The 19,477-nt window shown below is 48.4% G+C and overlaps 1 protein-coding gene across 6 annotated transcripts; it reads left to right on the top strand.

Annotated features, from left to right (window-relative positions):
* The first annotated feature begins 3,826 nt into the window (after positions 1–3,826).
* On the top strand, positions 3,827–18,287 carry Accs (1-aminocyclopropane-1-carboxylate synthase). Of its 6 annotated transcripts, none has more exons than XM_008762028.4 (15): positions 3,827–4,284; positions 5,931–6,221; positions 8,347–8,406; positions 9,714–9,784; positions 10,757–10,826; positions 11,126–11,192; positions 11,777–11,874; positions 12,349–12,426; positions 13,550–13,650; positions 14,392–14,481; positions 15,318–15,363; positions 15,452–15,593; positions 17,368–17,510; positions 17,615–17,768; positions 17,868–18,287. In XM_008762028.4, the coding sequence occupies exons 2-15, from the start codon at positions 6,000–6,002 to the stop codon at positions 17,951–17,953; spliced, it is 1,428 nt and encodes a 475-aa protein (XP_008760250.2). In that variant the 5' UTR covers positions 3,827–4,284; positions 5,931–5,999; the 3' UTR covers positions 17,954–18,287. The 6 variants fall into 6 exon arrangements, with proteins under 6 accessions (XP_008760250.2, XP_063139746.1, XP_006234639.2 ...); XM_006234577.4 differs by having other exon boundaries at positions 4,238–4,324; NM_001267534.1 differs by lacking the exon at positions 3,827–4,284 and adding an exon at positions 4,388–4,464.
* The last annotated feature ends 1,190 nt before the right edge of the window (positions 18,288–19,477 follow it).

The raw sequence follows: 19,477 nt of genomic DNA, 5'->3' as shown, positions 1-19,477 counted from the left end.
GCCTTTAGCTGTGGCAACAGAACATGGGGCAGTTAGGCACATTGCATCCATATCCAGGAAGTAGAAATGGATGCTGCTGCTCCTCCTCTCTCATTCAGTCTGGGGCTCCAGCCTGTGGGATGGTGCTACACACACTGAGGGTTACTCTTCCTAAGTTAAACCTCTCTGGAAATAAACTCAGACACACCCAGAGTTGTGTACTCTAGATAGTACTAAGTCGTTCTAAATCCGGTCAAGTTGATTACAGAAATTAAATGTCACAGGAAGTAGTTTAATAAACCCTGATTCTTCAAAGTTTGTTGTGCTAGATAATGTTCTTTAGAGACTGGGTTTGAACCAGGCATGGTAGTATATACCTATAATCCTAGTAGTCAAGAGGCTGCGGCAGAAGAATTGTGGGTTTAAGGCTAGCCTGGGCTATAGTGAGACCTTATCTCAGGCTGCAAGGGAATTCACTGGAAGAGCCCAGGAGCCCGGGAACACTCTCAGGCCTTTATAAAGGAGGTTAGCAGTCTCACTAGCATGGGATGGAAGGAGTCATGGCCTCTGTGGAAGCGTTAGTCTGTTTCTGAGTCTGTTTCAACTCCGTATTCAGATGGGAGGCTGGCTAGATGGCTCAGTGAATAAAGGCGTCTGTCACCAAGCCTGATGTCTGGAGCCCCACACATTGGAAGGGGTGAAGTGACTTTCATAAGTTGTCCTCTGACCTCTACACGCATAAAATGACACATGCCTGAAGTAAATAAATGTAATAAAAAAGTTGTCTTGTAAAGTTCTGGACATTTCACTTTCTTGCTAACATTTGCTGTTTGTATTAGTTATTTTTTTTTCAGTGCTATGACAATTACCTGAAAAAAAGCAATTTGAGAGCAGAAAGGGGAGGCATAGTGGCCCGTAGTGGCATCTGCCTGTGAGTCCCCAGACTAAGGGGGCAGAGGCAGAATGGACACTACAAGTCTGAGGCCAGTCTGCGTTATCTAGGAGATTCCAGGCCAGCAAGGCTGCCTAGTGACACAGCATGATTTTGTCTTCTGGCTTTGGTGGTTAATTTTGGTTGTCAACTTGATCAGATCTGAAATCCACTAGGGGGCAAGTGAGTTTTTCTTGATTGGGTTAATCAAGTGGGAAGATCCACCCTAAGTGTGGGTGACACACTGTGGTGCTGGGCAGAGCGAAAAGCTCTTGCCCTTTTGCCTGCTTGCTTCTGTGTGTCACTGGCGGATTTACTCAGTTTCCAAGCCATCTACTCTGCTGCTGCCTCTGCTGCCGTATTGCAACCATCCTTCACTAACGTCAGAGAACACCCTCTGATGCCTCTTCAGTCTTCTAATGTGGACTGAAGAGCAGAGGCTCTCCCAGAATCCTCCAGGCCTTCAGTATTAGGGTTCTGTAGAGGAAAAGAACTATTGGAGTATATATTGATATAACTTCATATATATTCATATATAATATGCTTTATTAGAGTGCATTATGACAGGGATCCACCCAATCCGACAATAGCAATCTCTTGATGGAAAGTCCAAGAATCCAATAGTTGTTCAATCCACGAGGCTGATGTCTCAGCTGGTCTTCAGTGTACCTCAGAATCCCCCCAAAGTAGACTCTAGTGCCAGGGAGGGAGGGCCTCAGCAGAAGGATAGATATATGAACTTGCCAGCAAGAATGGAGCAAGCCAGAAAAAGCAGACGTTTCTACCGTGTCCTTTATAGAGGCTGTGACAAGGTGTGGCTCAGATTTAAGGTGGGTCTTCTGTCCTCAAATGATCCAGTCAACTAAAACTTCCTTCCAGATGTGCCCAGATGCTTCAGTTTTTAGTTAATTCCAGGTGTAGTCAGGTTGACAGCCAAGAATACCCATTACAAGTTCACCCCTTGTCTTCTTGACACCCAATCATCTCTTAGACCATGCTTAATTTCCAAGTGAAAAAAAAAGGGGTCATGACTATGCCTAGCATGATGTAACTATCTCATGTACAACCATAAACACATCATGTATTTTAGAGCAAGTGACAATGTTCCCTTAAGGGACATTCTTTTAGTATCTCATAACTTAAATATGATAACCATTGATATCTTAATTGATGTTAACATTCAATGATAAGGAAATTGACAAAAGAAAACAAATATCAGTGCAAACACATTCTTTTTTTGTTTGTTTGTTTTTTTTTGTTTTTTGTTTTTTTTTTTTTTTTGAGCTGGGGACGGAACCCAGGGCCTTGCGCTTGCTAGGCAAGCGCTCTACCACTGAGCTAAATCCCCAACCCCGTGCAAACACATTCTTAACACAGTAGGACAGAAGCATTCACATCACTCATGATCCTCACTTCAGCAATTAGTCTTAGCTGGTACTTAGAACTACCTTTCTTATTACCCTTCTGTGGTTCCTCTACCCTCAGTGAGCATCTCAGTAGGTCTTGGTGCTTTTCCTGGAAGACTAACTCATGTCATCGTTTTTGAAGGGTCTGTGCCCTTTGCCATATTTACAGATATTTACATTATGATTCAGAACAGTAGCAAAATTCCAGTTATGAAGTTGCAACAAAATATTTAATGGTCTGGGATCGCTACAACCTGAGGAACTGTATTAAGGGCTTTTAGCATTAGGAAGGTTGAGGATCACTGTCCTAAAGGATCTCCTGCATTCCAGATACAGTCTTTCTTATTCCACTATAAAGAAGCAATCTGGAACAATCGCCCCTCCTAACACTGTTATTCCTTTCTTAGCCTGTTGACTTAAGGGCCCCAGACAGTCAAAGTGGCCATGGGGAAGCCCTAGCTTCCAGTTCAACACAGTGTTTGTTGTGTCTCCAGGCAGCAGCGCTCCCCTATCTGAACCCAAAACTTTTAGGCCAGGGAAACTCTGGGTTTCCCAAAGACAGGAGATAACAACAGTTTTCCTAGTGGGTCACTAGGGCAATAGTGAGTGAAACCATTCCTTTTTCAACTTCTTGATTCCTGTGAATCCTGGCGATGGGAGAAACCAGAGTACTGGAAGATGATTACTTCTGTCTTACTGTTCTCTTGCTATGATGAAAGAGTATGGCCAAGGAAACATAAAAAGAAGCATTTACTGGGGGGCTTGCTTGACTTAGTTCACTGCCATCATGGTGGGGAGCGTGGCCACAGGCAGGCTTGGTGCTGGAGCAGTAGCTAAGATGATTCTCAGGCAGAAGACAGAGAAAGAGACTGAGCTTGGCTTTTGAAACCTCAAAGGCCACCCCCAGTGATACACATTTGCTGACAAAGGCACACTTTCTAATCCTTAAGCAGTCTACCAACTGGGGACCGAAAATTCAAAACCATAAGCCTATGGGGGCCGTTCTCATCCAAACCAACACACCTTCAGAGACAGACTGGAACTACTGAGGCATGCTATCTTGTCAACTTAGCAGTCACTCGTCCTCAGCGTCTCCTGTGTGAGTGTAGCCATTGTTGAACTACCTAGATCATGCTCCTGATCTAGTTTGAGAAGCTTGTAGGTGACAGTATTATATTTGCATACATACATTATTTATCAGTCTCAGCCTCACAGTTTGTGTTTGACAGGCGGTTGCTTCCTTGCATAACTATAAAAGGTGGAGTTAGTTATTCGATTTGGTATTTGCACTCAATTTAGCATACCTCGGGAGGCACACAGTGAAAACTACTTCAAACTTCTTGTTGCCTACTTGCTTTGGTTTTCTGGTACCCAGGACTGAACTTTTCCTTTGTCTCCCTCACACTTCTAAAAATCTATTTAGTATAGACTGGAATTCAATGTCCCCATGGCCATATGAACGTATACATACATGTCTATACATTTCTGTTTTTCTTTTGTAAATCTTTTTTTTTCCTCCAATTAAGAATTTCTGGGGTTTGAGAGTAGCTCTTACAGATGGATGGCAGGGAAATCTCATGAGCAGATGATGCTCAGGAGAAATGGTATTTCCAGAGGACGCCTATCTTAACTGGGGAAGAAACTTCCAATCTTCAAAAGGCTCTGACCAAGGGTGTCCGAAATTCAAGAGGAATCTAAGCTCAGCCAATGAGAGAAGAGATAGGGGTGGGCGTGTTCTTGTCTTCACCAAGATCCTCCATCTCTCTGTTTCTTTCCACTTTCTGAATTCTGTCTACAGTTTCTGGCAGGCAGGGAAGTGTTGAAGACCCGGAGCTTCCTCCTCTGCGACCAAGAGGCAGAGTACGGACTCCTTCCCTGTGTCCCCGCCAGGTCGCTAGGGGGCAGGCTACTCCAGTGTCCCGGAAGTACAGCCCCAAGAATACCGCGCGAGAAAACCCAAGGTCCAAAGTAGGTGCTGCTATTCGCCACTGTACACCAAAGAGGCCAGGTTCGCAGCCCGGTTCTCTTAATCGCTTCCTGCCCTTAGGTCTGGAAATCCTGAGTGCAGTTACACTACAGACTCTGTGGTTCCGGAAAACCCGGGCGGGCCCTGCAGACCATTCTGTCTTGGTTGCCAGTTTTGGGCTGGTGAGATTTGGGATAGACCGGATTGACTGCAGTGCCTTACACTCCTGCCGGGTTCTGTGTGAGCTCTGGTCTATGCCACGTTGCCTACTCCGTGGTGTTTTTCCTCGGATCGAGGCTGTCTGTGGAGCAGGCGTGTGCTCTGCCAAAGTACCGCCACCTTGGGGAGGACCCAGGATTTGCAGCAAAAGTAAACTGCGGGCGGTGGGTGTGGGGCTGGGGGTGGGGTGGGGGGAGTGATTTTCTGTGCTCCCCCCGCCCCCCATCAGCCATCTACCAAGTAAGACTTGTACCTTAAGACAAGGAAATCAGAGAGTATTTGCGGTAGAATGACTCATATTTCAGACTTTTGGCCACCAGCCAGGATTTGGTTTTTGGTTATGAGTGCTTTATCCCCCTCTGAGCCTCGCTGTTACTCTTTGAAGTGATTATTGGTCCCATCAGAGCTTAGGTGTGGCTTGAAAGAGGGATGCTTAGGAAGCTCCTACAGAGCAGGAGGAGGGCAGGAGTCCCTCCTCTGGGGCCCTTGTCTCTTTTGTGAGTAGAGACAGGATCCTGGAGTGCCTGCACTTGTGATCCCTACTCCCCCTTCACACACACACACACACACACACACACACACACACACACACACACACACACACGTTCTCACCACTCTCCTGACCATTCATCACACAAGAGGTCCAGAACTACAGGAGTGATCTGCTTAGGAAATAGCCAGGTGTTTTGAGATTGAGGTGAGCAAGGATGGGGAAAGATTGTTGGTGACCAGGAGGCTGCGGGATGAGAAACAAATGTAGACATTGAGCGAGCTAAAGCTATAGGAGATTAGCTTTGTTTATATGGAGCAAGCATGGTGCGGTGCTCATAGGTCCTCAACAGATTGTGTTTGCTGAAGTGTTTAACCAGATAAGGACACAGGGGGCGATACACAGCTTGCAAGAAGAGGGAGATATCATAGTTCCAGCTACTAGGGAGGCACTTGAGCCCAAGAGTTCAAGGCCAGCATTGGGCAGTCTCAGGAGGAAAAAAAAAAGGAAAAACCAAGAAAGAAAGAGAGAGAGGGAAAAAAGGGGAGGGGCAAACCAGCCTAGGCAGTAAAGTGTTTGGTCAGTCAAATGCTTTTCTTGCCTGGCAGTCATGAGGACCTGAGTTTTATCCCCCAGAAACCAAATAAAAACAGCTGGATGTGTGCTCCTCATGATTTCAGAGCTGGGGAGATGGAGACAGGCAGCCTTTGGGCCTTACTGGCTAACAAGTCTAACCTAATCTGCAAACATTAGGGCCTAGTGAGAGACCCTCTCAAAAACCAATGTGGACAGCTCCCAGAACACCACCAGAGGAGGATGTTCTTGAGCCTATAACAGACAGACAGACACAGACACAGACACAGACACAGACACACACACACACACACACACACACACACACACACCCTTCAGCAGGCCTGTGCATTTGTGTTTTGGCAGATATTCTGTCTTCCTCAGAAGGACTCCACGGTACCTACTACCTGCACAGGCTCAGCCTCCACTCAGGACATGGAAAGTGGCTATGGTGATGATCTGCAAGGAGAATGCCTCAGAAAACCAGACCAGAAACAGCCCAAACTCTATGGAGTGGGTGACCCCACGGCCACATTCTCCTCTGACAGCTTCTGCCTGTCCTCTAGAGGAAGAGTCATCAAATGGTTCTGGGACTCGGCTGAGGAGGGCTATAGGACCTACCACATGGATGAGTATGATGAGGACAAGAACCCCAGTGTGAGTAAAGACCCCTCCCCACGGGGACCCAAGAACAAACTAACTGCAGGGCAGTCAGCACCTAGCTTGCTGGGTTGGAGTTGTGGTCCTCTGGCTCCAAAACAGCTGTTAATGTCTGCTGTATGCACAGTTTGTCTCTGAGATGGGCTGGTAATGTCTGCTCTGTAAGAGTCAACATTAAGTGGGACCAGGGATGTGAAATTAACAGTCCTTGTCATGTAGTATACTTGGTGAATAGTAGCTGATGTTATTATTCATATCATCTGCCTTGATTGTCATTCTCTATTATACATAATAGTGTAGCAGGACAAAGAGCTGCACAATAAACCCTTTTTAATGGTTTTGATCTATTGGGCATCCATCCATCAGGTATCAGAGACTGTTCTAGGCACTGGTGTCATAGCTGTGATCAAAACTTAAATCCCGCCCTGTGTATTTAATTTCAGTTGAGATAGGCAGGACAAACATAATATAACATTTACTGATAGGTACTGCAGAAAAGATGGAGATAGGGTAAGGGGGCAGAGGAAGATGGTGGGCTGGAAAATGTTGCTATTTGACGTAGGGTGTCAGAAGGCAACTTTACTCAGGTGACATTAGAACAAACGCTTGGGGAAAGAGCAAGAGAGATTGTGTTAGTTATCCATTGCTGTAACAAGTCACCCCAAATCTCAGCAGCTTAAGTAACAAACATTTCCTAATTGCTGGGGCTCAGCACTCCTGGTGGGTGTCTTAGGGTCAGGGGTTTCCGTCACGGTACCCTGCAGTTGATGTTGTAATCGCATCTGAAAGCTTGCCTGGGTGGTGGGACATGAACAGGTAAGATCTCCACGTTCACCTATGTGGCTCTTGGTGGACATCTGTTGCTGTCAACATGGACCTTTCCCCAGGACGGCCTCGGATACGACAGCTGGCTCCCTCCAGGGCAGATGATCTAAGACAGAATAGGGGACTCTGAGTACCCAAGACAGAAGCCTCATGCGTTTATGACCTAACCTTAGAAGTGACATCCCATCAGTTCTGCATGTTCTTTCCATCAGACGCAGCTGGCAGATTCAGTCTCTGTGCAGGGTGCCATGGTAGAGGCTACCCGCCACCAGGAGCCCTGCCGCTGCGAGAACAAAGGGCTGGATCAGATCAGCAGACAGCAAAGGGACCAAGCGGGCTGCAGTAAAGCCAGAGTGGGGGAGATGAGTTCAGAAAGGCTTTGGGTTTTGCAGGGATTCATGAGACGTGGTGAACGGGGAAGGGTATGAAGTGCTCAGGAGAGGAGCAGTGTGTATGATGCAGTGTCAGTAAGACAATTTAGACCGTAGGGTCTCCACATGGAGTCCACCTGATGACAGGCGAGGGGGTGGAGAGGAGGTGGGGGCTGTGGCAGTGATCTGGACAGCAGTCCTGGTGGCTCTATACTAGGGTCTCAGTCGTGGGGCATGACGAGTGGCTGGCTGAGTACGCTGTGAGGACTTGTCTGCCTGTGGCGGAAACAGTGCTTGCCTTCCACACATTTGTCTAGCTCCCAGCTCATTCAAGTTTAATTTTTTTTTTTATTTCTTTCCTGCTTCCTTCACTGTTCACAGAAGGCAGGGGTCAGGAGTCGGTGCCCTCCATTAGGATTAACACCTATGGAGAGGCAGCCAGATGTTGCGTCCTGTTAGCTGGGTCCCCTAGGGAACCATTTACACTTGCATGGGGGTTGTCCACTGAACCCCTACTCTTGTTTTATTCCTAGCCGACTGTGATTTATGATGTTTTTGGAGAGACACTGTGGTGTCTTGGGCATAAATCTGCCTTTAGGGAGCTAGCTATTAGCAGGGAGCAGTACCCTGATCCCTGGGGCATGGGACAGACATTGAGTGGTTTTCTCTAAGGGCAGGCTGGAAAGAGATGTGGGACTCCAAGAAGCGAAGGGCCCGGAAGGTGGGGAGGCTTCTCACCAGAGACAGTGTTTGGACAGTGTTGGAAATGGGGGATGGGAGTTTGAAACCTAGTGCCCAGCTTGAGCAAAGACAAGGAGGGATGGTGAGAGGGTGGGTGGTACCCACTCTGCTGTCTGTGGGTTCCTCTGGCTCCTTGCTGGTAGTGTTTTTGTCATGCTCACCCTGTCTCTACCCTTTGTCTGCAGGGCATCATTAACTTGGGCACCAGTGAGAACAAACTCTGCTTTGACCTTCTGTCCTGGCGGGTGAGTACAGGGGCTGGCATCACCAGCTCCAGGGGGTTCTGAATCCTTTGCCACTGAAGCTTGCTGCACACATCAGTGGCCCTGACTTAAGAGCTGGGGACATGGATTCCAGATCTGCTTTGGGAACAACTCTACTCTCCTCTCTCTCCCTTCCCTCCCCCTCCCTCATCTCCCCACCCAGTCTTCCAATAGAACTATATCCATCCCTGGTCTTTAGTTTTATTTTTGTTTGCTGGAGATTGAACCTAGCATTTACACAGTCCAGGCAAGTCAAACCTCACTCTCTGCCTTCTTCACTTGTTATTTTGTGACAAGGTCTAAGTCGCAGAGGCTGACCTTGACCTTATTCCACAGTCTGGGCAGGTCTTAGATTTGCCAGGCCTCCTATTTCAGCCTCCAGTGTAACTGGGTGCACTGCCAGGCTTGGCTTCTATGGCTGCTTCTAATCCAGCTTGCAAAATTCCTTAATATTTCATCAGATTTCTTAAAATTTCATCAGATGTCCCAACTCTCCAAAACTCAAAATTAGTTCCAGTAATATTTCATTTACCTAATAGATCTAAAATATGATCATTGTAGCTGGTAATGAATGTACAATTATTGATATTTATTAAAACTTGTTTTTAGGAAGTCTTTACAGTTCAGATTAGCCACCTAGTAAATGCTCAGTTGCTACAGAATACCAGTGGCTTCCATGTGGGACCAGCTCTAAGGAGTGACAGAAGGGAGGGGAATGGCTGGGCCCAGGCATGGAGAAGTACATGATTCCAATTCTTCTGGGCCCCTGTCCAAGAACCCTATGTTATTGTCTGTCTTTGACCTTGTAGCCATGATGCTCTACTGCTACTAATTCAGTACCTGGTTATACAAGGGATGGTCTACAAGGGATGGACCACTGTATGCAAAGGGTGAGATTGAGTTGAGCCTGCAGAAGACAGTGCCTTGAGTCCCTACTATAGTTGGATCCAAGGACAACCCTGGAACCTCCTCCGACCTCTGGGAAGGCTGAGCGTCACGACTTCCCACCGCTACTTCTGCACCCACCCCTCTCATTTTTGTTGTATAGAGAGCTTGAGTCAAAAGTTCTGGATATCATTTCAGTGCTGCCGCTTGCTAGCCCGGGGGCCCTGCCTTCACTTTGTGAGCCTTGCCTTGCTTATCTGTGAAATGGGCCTGGGGATGCTGCCTTGTACTCTTTGCACAGTTTCTCTGAGAAGCAGGAGAAACCCTAGATAGGCCAAGGTGCTGTGTGGATGTAGGCGACAGTGTTGGCCGTCAACCTTGCTCTCTCTCCTGTGTGTCCCCAGCTGACACAGAATGACATGCTTCATGTGGAGCCATCTCTGCTGCAGTACCCTGACTGGAGAGGGCATCGGTTGTAAGTAGTCACCCCAGGCCAGTGGGTCCCAACATGGGACGTGTTGGCCTCCAGGGAGGTAGAGTAGAGCTGAGACACATTTCTGGTTGGTGTAACAGGAAGAAGGGTCAACTGGCCAGTGGTGTGCTCTTCACCCTGTAACGTACCTCAACAGGGGAGCACCTCAACAAAGTGTTGTTCTGTCTACAACATCAGGAGAGACTGAGTGGAGAAGCTGGCCATAGGCTGAGAACATAGTTATGGAGACCTGGTGACCATGGGCTGGCCTGTCAGCCTCAGCTCCATCCCCAGAGCTCCCAGCTGGTTCCCATGACCCTAAGTCTGTGACAAGTGAGGAGACTGTCCTTGGTTTTCTAGAAGCTTTAGAGATGACAAGGGGGCTGACTGGGGCCCACTCTCAATGGTTTGATGGGCCAGGGGATGGTCCTGACTGTGCTGTGCACTGATAATTTACTGAGGGTCAGACACTATTCTAAGGGATCCATGGTCCAGATGGTGAGCTCTGGGGCAGGCCACTGGGCATGAGTAAGGCCTCTGCCACTTACTAGCAAGGGAGACAATTCCTTCAAATTCTCTCGGTTTCTTTATTTGTAAAATGGGAATGATAGTAATGACAGCCACCATGAAACAGTCTCTGAATAATGTTTGTGTGATGTTGGAGCTCAGCAAGAGCCATGGTTAACAGTCCCTGTTATAATAGTGTTTACTGTTATCATTATCAGCTAGATGTATGTGGTGTTTGTTTCTTCCCCTGGAGTCTCCTGATTAGGTGGGGGTGGGTGTCCTAGACCCAGAATGCTTTGTGGCTGGATGAGGGAGGGTATGCTGGAATGGAGATAAATGTCTGCCACCTTGGGAAGGGAGGATGGGGCAGTGGCCGCCAGCCACCTGCCGGTTCCCAGAGGGGCTCTGGAGTATACTAGGCTGAGTATGCTCTGACAAGTGTCATATTTTGTTGGTCTGTTCTTCTAGCCTCCGGAAAGAAGTGGCAAGGTTCTTGTCTTTCTATTGTAAGAGCCCGGCACCCCTCAAACCAGAAAATGTGAGTTACGCCTTCCCTAGGAGTGGAGGTTGTCAGGGAGGGCGCTTTGGGTCTGCCTCTCACTTAGTTTGCCTCCCAACCCCATTGTACTTTGGTCCTCTTGACTTTCCCACCTTTGGGAGAGATCCTCAGAGTGATCAGTTCCATCTCTCATTCACTTGATCAAGAGCAAGGTACCCTGAAATCAGCTTGGCTGGGAGCCAATGGAGACCTCTGTCAGGATGGACCTCCAGGGCACTTTCCATGGCCTTTCTTCTCTGTCACCTGACAGAGGCATTCTTGTCTCCCATCACTCCCAGGTGGTTGTTCTGAATGGCTGTGCCTCTCTCTTTTCTGCTCTGGCCACAGTGCTGTGCGAGCCAGGAGGTAAGTGGACTCCATGTCCTACTCCCTCAGCTTTTGTCCAGGGCTGTGCTGGGCTGTGACCACAGTTGTCTGGGTGAGGTGCTGGGGGTGGAGCCCAGGGCTTTGTGTGTGCAATGCAAGCCCTCTACCTACTAGGCTACATGCCTGGTCTTAGGAAGTTTGAACTATGGCAGGTTCTCTGGCTAGTGCCGTGTGGTGGGGTATTTTCTCACAATGCTGTGCAGGGGCAATGAGCTCCCCGACTCTACCTGCAGGCAGTCATGAGATTTTTGAGTCAACACCAATACTCTGCCCTGTTATACGTTGCTAGGATATTCAGGAGATTAGGCGGGTCAAATACATTTCTATATATTTTTCCCTTATAGTGGATTAATCTGGATGTGAACTCATCATAAGTGAAGGAGCATCTATATCAGAAGAAACCTGATCTTGGGGGATCCAAGCTTTAAGGTTTTGGGAGTTGAGAGCAAGGATTTGCCCCAAATGTTTCCCAGAGATGGTGGAGGCTAGGAAGGACAGTGGCACACATGACAGGGTCTGAAGTATCCAGGTCAGAGGCTAATGGGCTCTACTCCTGCTCCTAGAAGTCCTCTTGATCCCCACCCCTTACTACGGAGCCATCACCCAGCACATCTATCTCTATGGCAACATCCGACTAGCCTATGTCTACCTGGACAGCAAGGTAAGATGCCTGCAGCCCAGTTCTTGCATCTGCGTTTTCCTGGTTCTGAGGCTGTGGGTGGATGTGAAGGGAGCCTGTGTTAGGGGCTTTGGAGCTGCTATAAAATGGGAGTGGAGCCTTCTGTTGTCACATGGATGTCTCTGCCTGGGTTCCTTGGAAGCTCCAAGCCACAGATTCTAAGATCCTGGATCCATGGAGAAGCCAAGGACTAGCCTCATAAATGAGAGGGTGGAAAGGGGCAAGCTTAGGCCTTGGGAGTCCTGAGAACCAGTCAGAGAAGCCTTGCTGCCTCTGCCAGAAATCTAAGAGATAAGATGGGGTGGAAGGCAGGAAGGGGAAGCAGTCCTTCCTGTTTTTCAGAGGCTGTACCCAAGAGGCTGGGGACGATAGGGAAAGAGAGTCCCAAGAGTTCAAGTTTGGGGTTGGGGCCATGTCACTGAATTTGGCTTCTGACTTTGGTGGGTCTTTTCCCAGGTAACTGGACTGAATACACGTCCCTTCCAGCTCACCGTAGAGAAGCTGGAGATGGCCCTGCAAGGAGTTAACTCTGAGGTTGGAGATTCAGTCAAATCCAGGACTGGGAGTGGGTGGATTTCAGCAGGGGCTAGACCTTTCATCTCCTGGGCTTGTTACATTGATAGGGACATCTGGGGGGGTGGATTATGGAGCCATCCTGGGAATGCGGTCAGACAGAATCCTGTATCTATGGAGGGCTTTTTCATTAGAAAAAGACTTTGAAACCACAGTATATAGAGGACCAGGGAAGTTCATCAGAAATCCCCCCCACCCGAAAAAAAGGATAGCAGATGATGGTGGGATAGGATCATAATTCGTTTTATATATGCACGAAAATGTCAAAAGGGAAGCCCATTATTGTTTTTAATGAGTGTATGTGCCTTAGTTACTGTTCTATTGCTGTGAAGAGATACCATGACCAGGGTAACTCATAAAATAAAGCAGGAAGGAGAGAGGCATGGCACTGGAGAAGTAGCTGAGTGCTTTTCATTCTGGTCTGCAGTAACACACTACCTCCAACAAGGCCACACCTCCCTCATCCTTCCCAAACAGTTCCACTAAAGACCAAGTATTCAAACGTGAACCTTTGTGTATGGGGGGGTAGGGGGCAGATTCTAATTCAAACTACTACAGTATGCTAATTAAAAAGGACACTCCTTGTACTCTAGTGCTTTTGTTTCTGCTTCAGGGTCAAATGTGGGTCACAGGAGTCTATAGTTTAGTGAGTCTTTCTGGCAAATTGAGGGGTGATCCTGCTCGTTTTGAGGGGCTTCTTAAGAAAGGCAGAGACCTGAGTTCCTGCACTTGCTTTCCGCCCATGTTCAGCATCTGTGCACTTCCCTGCATTTACTGTTGCCATTCAAGCTGTCAAGTGCTCAGTGCAGGAACCGTGAAAGTTCTCACCTCCCACTTACAATTCCTCTGACACAAGCAGCCTCTGTGCCAGCAGCTGACGCGTTTCCCTGCTCCCTGCCTGCTTTCTTTCCATAGTAGGGACTGCACGGCAGATGTAATTCTCGTCCTACTCATCTGCTTCTCGTTGGGTCAGGATCGTGTTCTTGCCATGCTTCCCTGGGCAGCTACCAGCTTCATCCAGTGAGACTGTAAGGCTCTGGAGTTGGGGGGGGCATGTACTGACATACCCCCTGGATGGTTTCAGGGTGTCAAGGTTAAAGGCCTCATCCTCATCAACCCCCAAAACCCTCTGGGTGATATCTACTCCCCTGAAGAGCTGCAGGACTTCCTGGGATTTGCCATGAGGTGAGTTCTGCTTGCCCCACAAAGTGGGAAGAGAGAGTTCTGATGTGGCCTTAGACCTCTGTGGGCAACTACCTGCCGTGGTGTTTCCCTATGTTTCTCAAACACCATCTGTAATGCTCTAGGACCAGGCACCATGCTGAACACTTGATTATTTATGCATTTATGTATTTATTTATATGTTTATCTGTGTCCACATGTGTGTAAATGTGGGAGATAGCAGTCATTCCTCAGATGCTTTGCTTTTGGGAAAGGGTTTCACTGGTCTCGAGCTTGTCAAGTATGAGAAGCTATCTGACTAGTGAACCCCAGGGCTCTGGGTATCAAACTTGGGCCTTCATATTTGCAGCGCTTTACTGACCAGCTGATCTTCCCAGCTGACCACTTTCTGTGGTTCTCCTCACGGCAGCCCCATAAAAAATGAACACTTGTCATCCCTGCTTGACAGAGCCTCAGAGTGGTCCAATCAGGAGTGGGAACAGACATGAGTATGAGTTTGTCTCCAGCCCATCATGGAGGACCCCAAGGGTGCCTCCTCTCTATTGCAGTGCTTCAAAAGCTCCAGAATCCACTGCTTTATATGTGCAGTCCCCCTTTGTAAAAATATAGACCAACGTGGTTATTCCTGGGCAAATGGTTTGGTAGCCCTGGGCTACACTGTGGTCCCCTGCATTTCTGATGTACTGCTATTCAACAGTGAGTGACATCTTTGGCTCTCTCCTTCCTACTACCTACCCACTCCAGGCACAAGCTGCATGTGATCATGGATGAGGTTTACATGCTGTCTGTTTTTGAAGAGTCTCTTGGGTACCGCAGTGTCCTCAGCCTGGAAAGGTGAGACTCCCACTGTAGCTGGTCCTACCAGTCCCTGAACTGTCTCAGTTTCTCCAGCTTCTATCTAGGTCAATACACACGGCCTGCCTGGCCTGCTGCCCCAAGGTAGTTCTATTAATATCTGTCTGATCTCACTGGTCCTCAGGCTAGGGGCAATTAGGTAGACCCTGTCTTCAGATTATTCTATGTCATTCCCAAGAACTCCAAGGCTTGGCATCCTTTGAAGGCATATTTGGTATATGGGAAACTGGACTCTGGCTGTTTAATTTGTATTTAGAGTAGCCTCATTTTTATCTACCCATCAGTCTTTCTGTCTGTCCGTCCATCTACTCATCCATTCATCTGTCCCCTCATCCCTTTGTCCATCTATCCCTTCATCTACCCATTCATCTGCCCACCTATCCATCCATCCTCTTATCTATATTTCTAGATAGGCAAAGGTCTCAGAAGCTAAAGACATAGCTAGCAATTTCAATGATAGTGGCAAGTATGCTGAAACAGAGGTAGCAAGGAGCTGTGGGAAGGTCTGTCTGAGGCACCTGCTTGGCCTGGACTCCTGGGGTTGGTTAGGGAAACCTTTTGAGGAAATGGTGCTTGAGCTAAATTCCAGCTCAGATGTCAGGTCTATAGATCCAGTGAGCTTGGTTGTATTCTCATATAATGTTATTTACAGACACAGGCAGCAGGCCATCTGCTGGCCTGTTCTGAGAGAAGCATGAGAATCGGTGGTTCAAAGACACGAGACCCAGTTTCATCCATCCATCTACTCATCCATCCACAGATCTGCGATCTGCTGGGTCTAGGTTGCTTACGTCTCCATGCTTTCTTCTCTGTAGGCTGCCCGACCCCCAGAGAACACATGTGATGTGGGCCACCAGCAAGGTGAGCTCCTGGCTAGCCTGGGGTGGTGGGAATAGAATTGGTTTCTTCTGTGAGGGTCAGCCATGGCCTAGCATGTGTCTTCTTGTAGGACTTTGGGATGTCTGGGCTTCGCTTTGGTGTCCTGTACACAGAAAACCAGCACGTGGCTACTGCCGTGGCCTCCCTCTGCCGCTATCATGGCCTCAGTGGTCTGGTCCAACACCAGATGGCACAGCTGCTCCAGGACCATGGTGACTGTCTGGGTCTAGGGGCTTGAAAGAGAGGAGTGGGGTTGGCATGCACGTAGGACTTGCTGGGGCTCATGAGTGCCTCTCCTGTGGGGGAACTTGGGTGATGTCTGAGAGTGTCATTTCTGGGTCCAGACTGTACTCAGTTGCTTGCTTCCTACTTATGTAGTACATGTCTTCACCTCTCTGAGCCTCAGGTCCATCATCTGTAGAATGGGGCTGATAACAGTGCTAGCCTTGTAGACTGAGCATGATCTGTAATCTGGTTAGAACCTTCCATGGCATACAATGGGTGCTTGGCTAACGTGAGCTCACAGGCTGGGTGCAGTGCTGTGCATCTGTACTCTTAACTACTTGGGAGGCTGGAGCAGGAGGATGCTTTATGGTCAGGAGATCTGGGATAGCCTGGGCAATCTAGTGGGACTACACCTAAAAAAAATTGAACTTATGATTATTATCTTTGGACACTTTCAAAAGAGATCAGGAGTTACTGAGAAAATTCTGTGATGGAGAGCTCTCTGTCTCTGAGTCCTGTGCTCTGTCCCTGCTTCCCGCCATGGGTTTAGATGGTGAAGCTCTCGTGGAATTGTTGTTCACTCAGCCTTTCAGATGCTCTCTCTTTGTCTACCTCACTCCCTCCTAGGACCCTGAGAAGAATTTCTATACAGTTCCCCCATGGTTTTACAGATGAGAAGGAGGACAAGATGCTAAATACCCAATCTAATAGCATAAAGTTTTGTAGAAACAGTGACAGGCCCTCACACCGGTAAGGGAGGCGAGCCAGGTCACTTGCTCCTACACTGATGTGGCCAGATGTTTCAGCCACAGTGACAAACAATTCAATACTTATCAAAGGACCCCGCAGCCAGAGCTCCAAACGTGGAACCTTTGCGTGAATAAACTACTTCTTTCTTAATCACTCACATCTGCAGACAGTATCCTCCCCCTCAGACAGACGAATTGACACCCGGTATCCTCTCCACATGGATGGAATAAAATCCAGGGCAGTGTGGATTTCCCCCCAAGACGCTGTACTGATAAGAGAAGCTACAAGCAAGACATTTCAGGCCACATGAGGCTAGTTCCGGTGTCATTTGGGAATAAACAAAACTGTCTCAATAGATACCATCAATCCTGGGAAGGGGCCATAAGTCTAACTAGCATGAGGATAATCTTTTGGGGTCACTCAGGATCCTGACTGTGGTGATGTGCTTTCATAAGTGTACGATTGTATCATAAATCATTCAGCTGTGCACCCCCATCCCTCATGCCCCAAGCTCCCTCCCACCAAATTGGTCAGTAAATTGATAAAGATCAGGGAGGGGTTGAAGCTGCAGAGGTCTGCCTTTCCCCTGACTTGCCAGAGGCCCCGCTGGGAGCAGGACCTTGGTCTGTGTGGTTCTAAGTATTACTTTATAACTGCAGGCACCTTTGGCTTGGTTCCAGGCCTGAGGGACTTTATTCTCTGGGCTCCTGAATGTGGTCCGGGACCTGGAGCTCCAGCGCATACCTGGATCAAAAGCACTTTATACTGAACACTGAACTCCCAGCCCTTCTGAGCTCATGAGCCCATGACTCAGTAAGCCATGGGAGAAAAAAAAAGCACTCTTGTGGTACTGGCTGCTACACCCTTTCATCGTTTAGCATTTAGATGAATCCAATGGTGTGACAATGCATGGGGTGGGGGTTGGGGTGGAGTGGTGGTGGTGGTGGTGGTGGTGGTGGTGGTGGTGGTGGTGGTGGTGGTGAAGGTGTATTCTTACTTCCCTTCCTTTAGACTGGATCAGCCAGGTGTACCTGCCAGAAAACCATGCCCGGCTCAAGGCTGCCCACACCTATGTCTCAGAGGAGCTCAGGGCCCTGGGGATCCCCTTTGTGAGTCGTGGGGCAGGTTTCTTCATCTGGGTTGACTTGAGAAAGGTAAATCAGCTTGAGGCGTGGGTACCAAAAAATGCCAAGCCTTCACCTGGTAGATGAAGGCATTGGAGGGTCTCCTTTGATCTGAACTTCTTCCATTCTCCCAGTACCTGCGCGAAGGCACCTTTGAGGAGGAGGCGATGCTCTGGCGCCGATTTTTGGACAACAAGGTGCTGCTGTCCTCTGGTAAGACCTTTGAGTGCAAAGAACCCGGCTGGTTCCGCGTGGTCTTCTCGGACAAGGAGAACCGGCTCCGCCTGGGTGAGCAGTCTCCTCCTCCAGCCTCCCTTCCGTGTCCTTTGGAGACCCTGCTTCTGACCTCAGCGTCCCCCATGCTGACAACTTCTCGCTTCTTCTCAGGAATGCAAAGGATGCGGCAGGTGCTTAAAGGGCAATCTCAAATGGTAGAAGATGCCTCTCGCTGTCACACCCAGGAGCTACAATAGCCAGTCCAGATGAGCTGGCCATTGCCTCTCAAGTAGCCACTGTCCCTGTGACCTGGCCATGTAGGGCTACGGGAGACTTGAGTGTGGATGCCCCATTTGTCAGTGGGATTCACCACTTGGCTTTGGCCTCGAAGGACTGTTTCCTGCCCCCTGCTGGCAGTGGGAGTCTGTTTAAACTGATATTCATTTTGGGCTGTTGCTGACTCATATTCAACAGGATTAGGATCAGCCGGATGACTGTTGTGAATAGTGTACAGTATGGAGAGTCGTGACTTCTCCTTATCACAGCTCCTTTCTAGGACACAAGAGTAAAAAAGCAACGTTCATTCTTTGAGATGGTGCCGTCCTGCCTTTTCTTTTTCTTTTTGCCAGGGAAACAAGCCAGAGGATCAGCACACACCACACACACACACACACAAACACACACACACACACACACACACACACACACACACACACACACACACACGGAGAGTGATAACATTCCGAGGATGATGTTTTAAAGCATGATCCAATGATTGGAATGAATTCTGTTTATTCGGGTCTTTGGAGCCCAGGAGAGGCCTCGACTTGGGATGCAGAGAGAAATATTTCATGGTGGGTGTTAGGAGGAACTCCTCAGTGGAGATGAAATGTCCCCTCAAATTCAGGACTCACTTCTTACCTAGGAAGGAGATGCCTTCATTGCTGCCCCCAAAGACATGGCCTAGCAATGGCTAGGGAAGGGGAGGGACTGGAGGCTGTATTTCTCAACCAAGGCTCTCTGGGTTGTGCTAAGAAAACCGACAAAGGGGGCTGCCTGTTCCATTTGAGGGGTGCTTTAGTGAAGATTCCAAATAAATGTCTGATTGGTGGCCTGCAGTACAGTACCTATAGTCACACCTGCAGGAGCAGCTGAGGCAGGAGGATTCCTTGCACTTGTGAGTTTGAGATCAGCTAGGACAGGAGTGGCGGGTGCAACTTAAACAGTGAAATCAGAAAATTACTACAGACCCAGAATGAGCTCATTACGGGTGTGTCAGTAAATCATCATAGCTCAGGCTGGCCTAGACGGTCAGTTGTGCCTTGCAGGCGTCCATCACTGTGCTCAGGATACCTTCTCACAGATGAGGAAACCGAGTCTTAGATGGAATAATATTCCGAACCTCATGGCTACAAACTCTCAGGGTCAGGACCCAAGTAAGAGTGGTTTGCTTTAGTTCTGAATCTGAATGTGGTGGGTTGGAGAGATGGCTCGGTGCTTAAGAACATTTGCTTTTCTTCTGAGGACTCTAGTTCCCACAGCGGGCAGCTCATAACCATCTGTGACTCCAGTTCCAGGGATCTAATTCCCCTGTGGCCCTGTGGCACTGCGCGCGCGTGTGCGCACGCGCGCGCGCGCACACACACACACACACACACACACACACACAATCATAAAGTGGAATTTCATCACGTGTACTGTTTTAATTGTGTATTCTTTCTGCTGTTTTCTTGGTTGGTCTGTAGATTGACTACTTTTCTGTTTTGTGGGTTTTCTCTGTC

Source organism: Rattus norvegicus, chromosome 3 (assembly GCF_036323735.1).
Source record: "Rattus norvegicus strain BN/NHsdMcwi chromosome 3, GRCr8, whole genome shotgun sequence".
NCBI classification, from domain to species: domain Eukaryota; kingdom Metazoa; phylum Chordata; class Mammalia; order Rodentia; family Muridae; genus Rattus; species Rattus norvegicus.
The sequence above is the reverse complement of the archived record's forward strand: the minus strand, read 5'-3'. Positions and strand labels throughout refer to the sequence as shown.